We start from the raw sequence: 9,585 nt of genomic DNA on the forward strand, positions 1-9,585 counted from the left end.
CATTAACTTGATTTTTTTATTTTTCCTGTTGATTATTATATCATTTCTTTTGACTATTTTCATGTCATTGCTTCATGGCAACAATGTATCATTGTACACAGTGAGGGTCAAGAAAATAATCAGAAGTAAAGGGATATTAAATACGTGATTCAATTGAATGATAATAATAATTATTATATTAATCACATCAGAGCCAGTGTATTATTTACAACACTTACTGATGAGTGTGTATTGTCACTCTACCTCATGTGATGGTGTGTGTGTGTATGTGCGTGTGCAGGAGGTTCTGGTGGAGCAGCGCACAGCTCTCAGTGATTTGTTGCAACAGCTGCTGAAGCAGAGAGACCAGAGAGAGAAGGAGCTGCGGCAGGTTCTGGTGAGGAAATGGCTGCTTTGACCAGGCCTTAGTGGGCACTACTTCTCCTCTCTTTCATTGTCAAGCAATGTCTCATGCTTTCCTCTGTTACATGTTATCAAAATGGGGCTGTTCTGGAGGCAGAGATTGCTCACATTTGCCTTCTGTTAGTCATTTACATACATCAGTTAGTGGTCATTTGAACTGAAACGTTAAATCTGTTCTCCCCTGTTGTCTTTCCCATTCTGGGGTCAAGTGGTTAAATGAGACCAGCAATCACTTTGTGTTTTCCAGGCGGAGATGGAGCTGAAGTCTGAGTCTAACCAGCAGAACTACTGGATGATCCAGTATCAGAGACTGTTGGATGCCAAGCCCCTGTCACTGCGCATGCAGGTACAGTACAGAGCAGGGAGGACACGCAGAAACATCTGAAAACCAAACTGTGCTGTTCTTAAACTGTAATCTTTATACAGGAAGCGGGAATGGAGAAAGAGTTAGTCAACCTGTTGTGCAAACTGTCAGCTCAGCACTACCTACCCGTCCTGGCTCATCATCGAGTGACGACTGAGGCTCTTTGCCACATGAACTCCTCTGACCTCAAGAAGGTCTGTCTGCAACATCATTACTAACGCATTTCTATCAGTTGCCACTTTGACATTGGTGATCATACATACTGTAACACATTTGTCAACACAAAGTCACCATTTTCCCGTACAGAAGTGGTGTTTGCTTGAGTTGCTGCACCAGCATCTGTATAGAGTCCTATTGATTTGCAGTCTGGAGAAATGCACACCCTCCACCATGATCAAAATAGCACAAAAACAGATGCATCACTGACGTCCATTTTGCCTTTTTTATTTTCACATCATTCAGTCCGACATTGTGTTCATGTTAGCCATTTTTCTGTTTGGAAGGAAGGAGGTTATTTTGCCATTGTCAGTGGCGAGTAACACATCTGTCCGGTCAACATAATTTTCAATCAGCACAGAAGCTAGGGTAGCGGTTGCCAGGAGCAGTTAACTGAAAGTGAACTTAAACTGCAAAAAAAAAAGTGGCTACTTGGGAAGTAATTCAGTTATATATATTATATTAAATTATCATAATGACTACTTATATGTGAAAGGGGTCGTTTGTAGTGACGAAGCCCAGAGAATAATCACCCTTCAGCTCTACAGAGCTTTATAGGGTCTTTCAGCTCATTATTTTGGTTTCCTGGCCACAACTTGACTGTTTTGGTTCACTGGCACCACATCTACCATTGATGAAGCAGCGCAGCTGTTTAAAAGCTCTTAAAACCCACTGTATGCTAACTGCTCAGCGCCAAACAGCAGAGAGTCAAGGTTAGAGACTAGTTGGTGAACATAGTGAAACATTTAGCTGCTAAGGAGCCAGATATTTTTCTCAAGAGTGTGTAGAGGCCAAAAACAGAGCTGAAAGGAGAGTGAATATTGGACAAACAAGCTAATGCTAATCTTACTCTGTGTCTGCTGGATGTGTAAATAGGCAATTGTATCATCAACTAATACAAAGTTAAAAGTGAGTGAGTGTTTATAGCTTGTTGTGCTGCCCCCAAGTGGCCAAGAAAAATGAATGCAGGTTTAACTATTATTATTAATTATAATATATTAATTATCAATTTCTCTGTTTTCAGCTTGGCATTAATGAAATAGGAATCCAGAAAGCTCTTTTGAACTGGGCTCAGGAACACCATCTTGAAGGTACATTACACACATCCTACATTTCTATATATTATACAATTATACTGTAAATACTGCAACAAATGGGCAATTTGCATTTGCATATGTGTGAGTTTTCAAAGCAAAGAAATCATCTGTGCCCACACTGGTCACAAAAAAGCAAAAACATGTAAAGTCTCAACAATCATGATAACATACAGCATGCCAAACACAAACTGTATCAACAAAGAGGAATAGCTGTCAAAAGCTGGAACTAACCAACATGGATATGATCGTAGACTGTTAAAACAAGGATGTTGTCAAAACAACAGCCCTGCAATAACATCTGTCTTTAGCTCGTAATGTTCCGTTTTTTGGCAAAGTTGTCGGAAATGTGTAAATCCAATGATATGCTCATTGCTGAGGTAAGAGTGATGGTGTTGTACTGGACTATATTATATGGAGAGGTGTTTCTAATTTTTTACTATGATCTCAATACTAAAACATATAATTTAATGAACACCTCAACAAAAACATTATAGGCATTAGTAAGTAGACTTTATGGCAGAATAGTTGTATTGGATTGCATTAGATTGTACAGGTGTACCTAATAAAGTGGCCACTGTGTGTAGATTGCAGGGTGTAGTGATTAATAGATATGCTCTCAACCAATCACATCACTGGTCTCACCGCGCTGAAACTAATTATAGTGACGCATGACGGCTCAACAAATGAAGAACTGGCTTCTCCAGGAAATCAGAATCAGCTTTAATGCCAAGTAGGTTTTGTTTCAATTCAATTTTATTTATATAGCGCCAATTCATAACAGAAGTTATCTCATTGCACTTTTCCTATAGAGCAGGTCTAGACTGTAGTCTTTATAATATTATTTACAGAGACCCAACTAATCCCACCATGAGCAAGCATTTTGCGACAGTGGCAAGGAAAAACTTCCTTTTAAGAGGCAGAAACCTTGGACAGAACCAGACTCAATGGTGGGCGGCCATCTGCCACTGCTGTGTCAGGTTTGAGAGAGAGAGAGAGATTTGTCAGTATTAGTAACAGAGCCAATAACAACAACTGTAGTAGCAGTTGTTGAACAGTAACCCGGGGGCAGCAGGTGGCCCACAACCACAGATCCAGACTCTGCAGCTCTGGAGGCAGAAATACCTGCTGAAAGTGACAGAAGGAGAGAGGAGAGAGACGAGAAAGCACAGAACTACAGGAGAGAGAAGATGTTGAGTTAGTAACATGCAGTAATGGGATAAAAATGCATACAGATGGAGAGGGAGAGAAGAAGAGAGGAAAGAGGTGCATCATGGGAAGTGTCTAGGCCTATAGCAGCATAACTAAGGGATGGTTCAGGACTCACCCAACCCAGCCCTAACTAGAAGCTTTAGCGAAGAGGAAAGACTTTAGCCTACTCTCTGCATTCCAGTTTAATGCACAGTGAGCACACGTTGTAGAGAAATATTCCCGTCAACAGTGTGCGATCCCGGCGGAGGTGCACAAGTGCACCAGCATGCTTCCCTTTCCTCTGGCGAGACAAAACAATGTGCACCAAAACACAGAGGCAGCCATTCACGGTGCCATCTTGAAAAAATAGCTCAACAAACCATGTTGTTATCTGGATGGTGCAGAGCAGCACAACGTGAACACACGGCACCACAAATCTGCAGCCAGAGGCAGATTGTTTGGGTTTTGATGATAGAAACAAATAATTAAAAAAAATAGTGGAAGTGAACATTTCAAGTGAATCGTCGAAATGTTTTTGTTGATGTTTTTAAGTTGGAAAAGAAGCTGTGACGCAGTGGACGGTCGTGTGTAATGGCACTGCGCTCTGGCACGGCTCATATCAGAGGCTCCAGATTTACCAGCATATGTGTGCTGCTGCCTGCAGATGGCTGCAGGGATTTAATGAACTGAAAGAGAAACTTTTCATACAGTACTATAAGAATCACTAAGAGATCAATGCAGATGGAGTTACTGATGTTTCTGCTTTAATCACATTAAACGTTATTTTTGTTGCAGATTTAAATGCATCTGCTGGCTGAGAGTTTACTTAAATTACTTTATTTACATTTTAATCATTATTCCGCCTTTGCTGCGTATTTGTTGCTAATATTTAGTTTGCCCTTGTTGACTAAATGATCAGATTGGCGTCAGAAACAGACATGGTTCTGAGATGTCTGTTCTCAGCGCAACGTCTAAGACACATTTTCCACCAAATACCAACAACTCTGTGTTGCCTCATTTGAATAAACCTCCCACCTGTTTGTTTCTCTCCTCCCATCTATACACTGTGCGCTCTGAGCTGGCCACCAAAATAGCACACAGACAGGCAAAGAGAATTTCAAGGTCAGGAAAATACCAAACTGTCAGAGCGTCGCTTGCGCTGCTCCTTGTACCACCATGACAATAGGACCCTGAGTGTTGTGTATTTCTCTTCACACCAACATGTAGGGAATTATGGTTTAAATCAATATTTATATTAAATAATAGAATAATTACTATTATTACTATTATTAATAAAAGAATTTAACTTGTGTTAAATTCACCCTTTGGTACCAAGAAGAGAAAATTGCTGGCCAATTAGATTAGTCTCATAAAATATACTAAACTATCAATTTGGAACTCTGATTAATTATTAAATGAATAACTATAAACAAAATTACCATCAATAGTAGTAGGGTGAAGGATTGGAGTTCTACATAGAAGAGGTGGTATATTCACTCTTATACAACATTAAAGAAACCAGCATGTACATCCACAAGTGTTTATTTAAAAGATAAACAAAAGTAAAACACAATTAATCTAACTAAAATGCACTAAACTAAAGAACAAAAGGGTGTGTGTGTGTCTGTGTGTTCAACGTGCACAAGCATGAACACGTGTTGCAGACAAAAAAAAGCACATGGTGTGGGAGTTTTCAAGTCCCTCTCCGCCGTGTGTGGTTATGTTTAAGGCCAAATTAGAGGTGTATATGTGTGATCCGCGTAGGATAACGGTGCCAAGTTAAAGGGAGTTGGTTAGCATGCAAAGACTCTGGGTCTGTGTGGAGCATAACGTTACTAACATCAATTTAGCGGGGGCTGAGAACTACGGTTACAATAATGACCTCACGTTAACCATAGAGAAGATCACAACAATAAAACCTCAACAGATCAAATTAATACATGTATAATGACAAGATCTTAACAGTCCTGTGGTTAGCCAAGTATACTGAAAGGTATGCAGTATTATGTTTGCAAGTACTTTAGTTAACTAACGTTACAGTAGCATTTCTCCAAGAAAAGCAAGGTAAGGAGAAGGGACACTGAGATAGACTGACAAAATTGAGTTTGTCAACATACCTTTTCCTGTCTGGTAGACATAGGGGGCTAAAATAATCCTTGACATGCTGAAATCTATGTTTTAGCTAACCACAGGCATTTTGGTAGCGTTTCAGCCCTTGGTTGCATATTGTGGTGGCAATCGTTTTCCCTCCGGTGGGCGCGGTTTTCGGAGTATGATGCGTTGCGCTCTGTCTCTATGGGAAGTCAATGAAAAGCCGACCTGTTTGCTGTCCACTGATCATTTCCTCCTCCACCAGGAGCTTGTAAGGCTGTCCAGCAGGATGAGGAGGCAGAAGTCATCCCCACAGCTCCATTGCCTTCCTCCCCTCCATTGTTTCCCAACACTTTGACCACCCAGATCCCCAGCCCACCACTCACCCCAGGGACCCCCGTCACTCCCTCAGCCCCTAGCCCTGTGGAGGGACCAGGGAGCTCCGAGTGTGTGGTCTGCATGGAGACCGGGGTAAGAAAAACCCTCAGCAAAACCAGAAACTAATACCTTCAGTCTCAGTAGTAATCAACACCACACTTGTTACTGTTGTCCCAGTAATATTTGATCTTAAAGTGTATTGAAGTAGCTTATCACACGACATGGTTAAGCTACGTATGAGTCAAAAAAAAATTATACAGTTGTAAGAACAAAACTTTCCACTCATATGTTAAGATGTTTAATTTGAAAGAGAACTTAGTCTAACTCTAATTATAACTATTCTAATTATCTATTAAAGCTGAAGTAGGCAATATTATTTCATTATAATTTCAGTTGAAATACCTAATTTTGACCATTGCATGTCACTAACAATATTTAATTGAAGGGTTCCTTTAAAACAATGTGTGTCTGTGGGGGCCCGCCCCTTTGTATTTAGGTTTTTTAAAAACTGGACCCTGTCTGGACCCTAATCAGGCATAGCTAGCACTCTGTAACAAAAGAGTTTCCCCTCGGGGATCAATAAAGTATTTCTGATTCTGATTAACTAGCCAATCACAGTGACTCTGTACAAACATGGGCCATCCAGTTTCTACATGTCTTGGTTCCTCCCTTCCAGACCCATGTAGAGAGCTGTGCTGTGTGTGGAGTGTAATGCTTTCGCCTTTCACACAGGGCTTGAAGCAGGAGAGGGCCATGGCGCAGCGTATGTTATTTTATCTTTATCGTGCACTGTGTGCTTATGGCGCTTGTGAACTGGTGTGTGTTAGTGCCTGTGAGCTCTGGTGGTCCAGTGGGGCACTGGCCACATCCAGCTTCGCCCTCATCCTCTCTCTACATGGCTCTGCTCCCTTCCTCTCTGCTAGGCTCAGCGGATACAGTTCCAGTACCTCCTTTGCCTACAACGGCGAATAGCAGGCTACAAAAGGAGCCAAAAGAAGGAAGAGCTTGGAGGAGAAGAGAGAGAAAAAGAAAGCACTCAATTAAAAACGGAGTAGAGGCTAACAACAGGATAGCCAACGTTCGTTATCTTATTTTTGCTAGGTTAGCTTAATTTAGTTGGTTTAGTTAGATATCAACATTGCACGGGTGACTTGTTGTAGTGCTACCGTTAGCACTTGTCAAAAAGGAATAGGGCAACCTCGGCATCGCTCTTCAGCTGCTTACCATAGACTGCATCAGGGAGGCTAACAGCAGGCTAGCCGCGGACGCTAATTATCTTGTAACAAACACCTAGAAACCAAATGACCCATATTTGTACAGAGTCGCTGTGATTGGCTAGTTAAATGCTAGCTAAGCCTGATTGGTTGTTTGATCCTACTTCAGCTTTAACTCCCCCTGCTCTTTCATTTGTTTCTATCTGCAGGATGTCTCTCGTTTTTCTGACTCAATTTGATGATGCAAAATGATGATGATTAATAAGTGTCAGAAATCTCAATTTACTGCTCACTATAGAGTAAACTGTTGAGTGTCCATTATATAGGGAGTAGTGAATGAGTGAACAAGGGAGTGATGTCAGACTGCCTTTTTCTCAGAGGGGTGGCCCACAGTGTCAGAGTTGTTTTTGTGTTTTTGGTTCTAGAAGGCAAAAAAGTAGAAATCCCTTTAAACGGAGAGGATCGCTCTACATTACTCCAGAAAATTACTTAAAAAACTTTGTAGTAATGAAGTGCAAACATTAAGGTTTAGCACACATGTGCGCACTCCTCCAGATGACTGACTGTCTTGCCGTGTCTCCAGTCTCAGGTCATCTTCCTGCCCTGTGGTCATGTATGCTGTTGTCAGGTCTGCAGCGACGCTCTGCAGAACTGCCCTCTGTGTCGTAGCGACATATCTCAGCGGATACGCCTCTACCACGGCTAGAACCGACTGCACCGCTGCGCTGCTCCTTCACTCACCGCAGCTCTCCTTATTTTTGCATGATCGTGAAGCTGCTGTGAGCTAACCTTGTCACGTATAGAAAGGCTCTCAGCAGGTTTTCAAAGAGCTGAGCCACTTTCCTGTATTAACCAAACAGTACTTTGTGATGTATATGCAGAAACAAGTTTTTAATATAATAATTTTTAATGGTGTTGTGTTTTTGGCTGTCACTGGCTTCCAAGCCTGTTGTATTTTGTGGTTCTTTTTAAATTCTATAATTTATTTATTTTTGTATCATATATTAAGAGCCAAGTAGGTTACCCCACTCACTGGTTCGAGACTGACTGTTCTTCGCCTTATTATACCTTCTCAATTGATGTGTGCCTTTTTCTGGAAATCTCTTTTTTTAAACAATACTATTTGTCTGTGTTGTCAACCAAAGTAACACCTGTCCAACATTTATTAAGTTAACTAAAAGATAATCTATTGATTGATATTGCTTTTTGCTATCATTGCTGGTTGTCACTGCATCACTAATGCAGCCTCATGTTGTTGCTCTTCAATCCATTACACAACTTGTCTTGCCCTCACCAGAAGCACGTTTCCCTTCTTATCCAGGTCGAAGATCGCAAAGGGAACTCAGCTTTTATATGTCAAGTTTATTTTTTGTTGTGAGTACTGCTCATCCTGTAAAACAGTTGTATCATTTTTTTCTGCTTTTTAAATTCTGGGAACATAAGCCTGATGATGTCATGTAGCTTGGAGACGACAGAAGAAAGTGGGGGCATGGGGTGTTTACCCAACAGGTGGGATCTAATTATGGTTGCTGCTTTAACTTGGACCCTTCTTATGTTTTTTTATTTTTTTATCTGTCTCACTTATCCCCCCCCGCTTTATGAAAGTGCAATACTAAATTGGTGAAGTATCCATTTAAAACTACATTTTGACACAGGGACCCTCTTTAAGATCAGATAATAAAGCATGAGTCACCTTATGCTCTTATCATGCCAGTTGATCTGGTGCTTTAGTGGTGCATATGTTCCTATTTCTCCAAACAAAGTTACAATTAATCAAGTCAACACAAACCATTTGCCAAACTGTCCGCTTTAGGTTCCTTTCCTCTTGTCTCTCGCATATCTTTCGATCCCAGTCTTATTTGAATTGCTATATATGGTACATAGTGTATGTATGAACTAACAACACATCGCCTGTTTGTAGCCATCACTAATGCTATTATACTCTTTCAAGTGCTCTTAACTTTGACATCTTAGCATGTTTCAGGAAATATCTACTACTACTTATTGTATAGAGTCTGTTAAATGTAGCTTGTAAGAGATTCCACTTCTGTATCATTTTCCTGTATTCACCTTGTGGTCAATGTAAAAGCTGAAATTGTGTTGAAAGAGATGCACTGTTCCTACACAGGCAGCAACATTTGGAAATGTACTGAAATACAGTGTGCAAACTGTGTGATGTTGTTAAGTCTCTATAATATATAAATATATTTATATATTTTAATATAATTATATATTAAAATCGATTATATTATATTTTATATATTTGGACAACTGCTGTGATTTGACATCTTATACCTGGTTGTGTAGGGAGTAATCTCGGAACCTTGGCGATGGTATACTGTAATAATGCCGTCTTTTCTAATTAGTCGGCAGGAAGATGCAATACACACATTGGTAGAAGTACTCAGATCAAGTAAAAGCAGCAATACTGCTGTGTAAAAATACTCCATTTCGAGTAAAACTCCCACATCCAAAATTTTAAGTACAGAAATAATATCAGGCCCCTGTGAGATATACATTATTATGTATGACATTAGATCGTTAACACTGATGCATTTTTTACGCTTGTCGTGGTGGAGCTAGTTTAAACTACTTTATCTACGGTTTAGCACTTTAATATTAGAAACATTTTAGA

General features: G+C 40.3%; 1 protein-coding gene across 1 annotated transcript in view; it reads left to right on the plus strand.

The window, feature by feature from the left end:
- Nucleotides 1–9,123, plus strand: part of lrsam1 (leucine rich repeat and sterile alpha motif containing 1) — a 32,449-nt gene extending 23,326 nt beyond the window's left edge. Inside the window, exons 20-25 of the mRNA XM_044173214.1 lie at nt 281–376; nt 650–748; nt 829–960; nt 2,007–2,073; nt 5,624–5,829; nt 7,534–9,123. Of these exons, the coding sequence (XP_044029149.1) occupies nt 281–376; nt 650–748; nt 829–960; nt 2,007–2,073; nt 5,624–5,829; nt 7,534–7,656 (723 nt within the window). The 3' untranslated portion in view covers nt 7,657–9,123. The remainder of the gene's footprint in view (nt 1–280; nt 377–649; nt 749–828; nt 961–2,006; nt 2,074–5,623; nt 5,830–7,533) is intronic.
- Nucleotides 9,124–9,585: the final 462 nt, after the last annotated feature.

The sequence above is a fragment of the Siniperca chuatsi genome, linkage group LG18 (genome assembly GCF_020085105.1).
Source record: "Siniperca chuatsi isolate FFG_IHB_CAS linkage group LG18, ASM2008510v1, whole genome shotgun sequence".
Lineage (NCBI taxonomy): Eukaryota > Metazoa > Chordata > Actinopteri > Centrarchiformes > Sinipercidae > Siniperca > Siniperca chuatsi.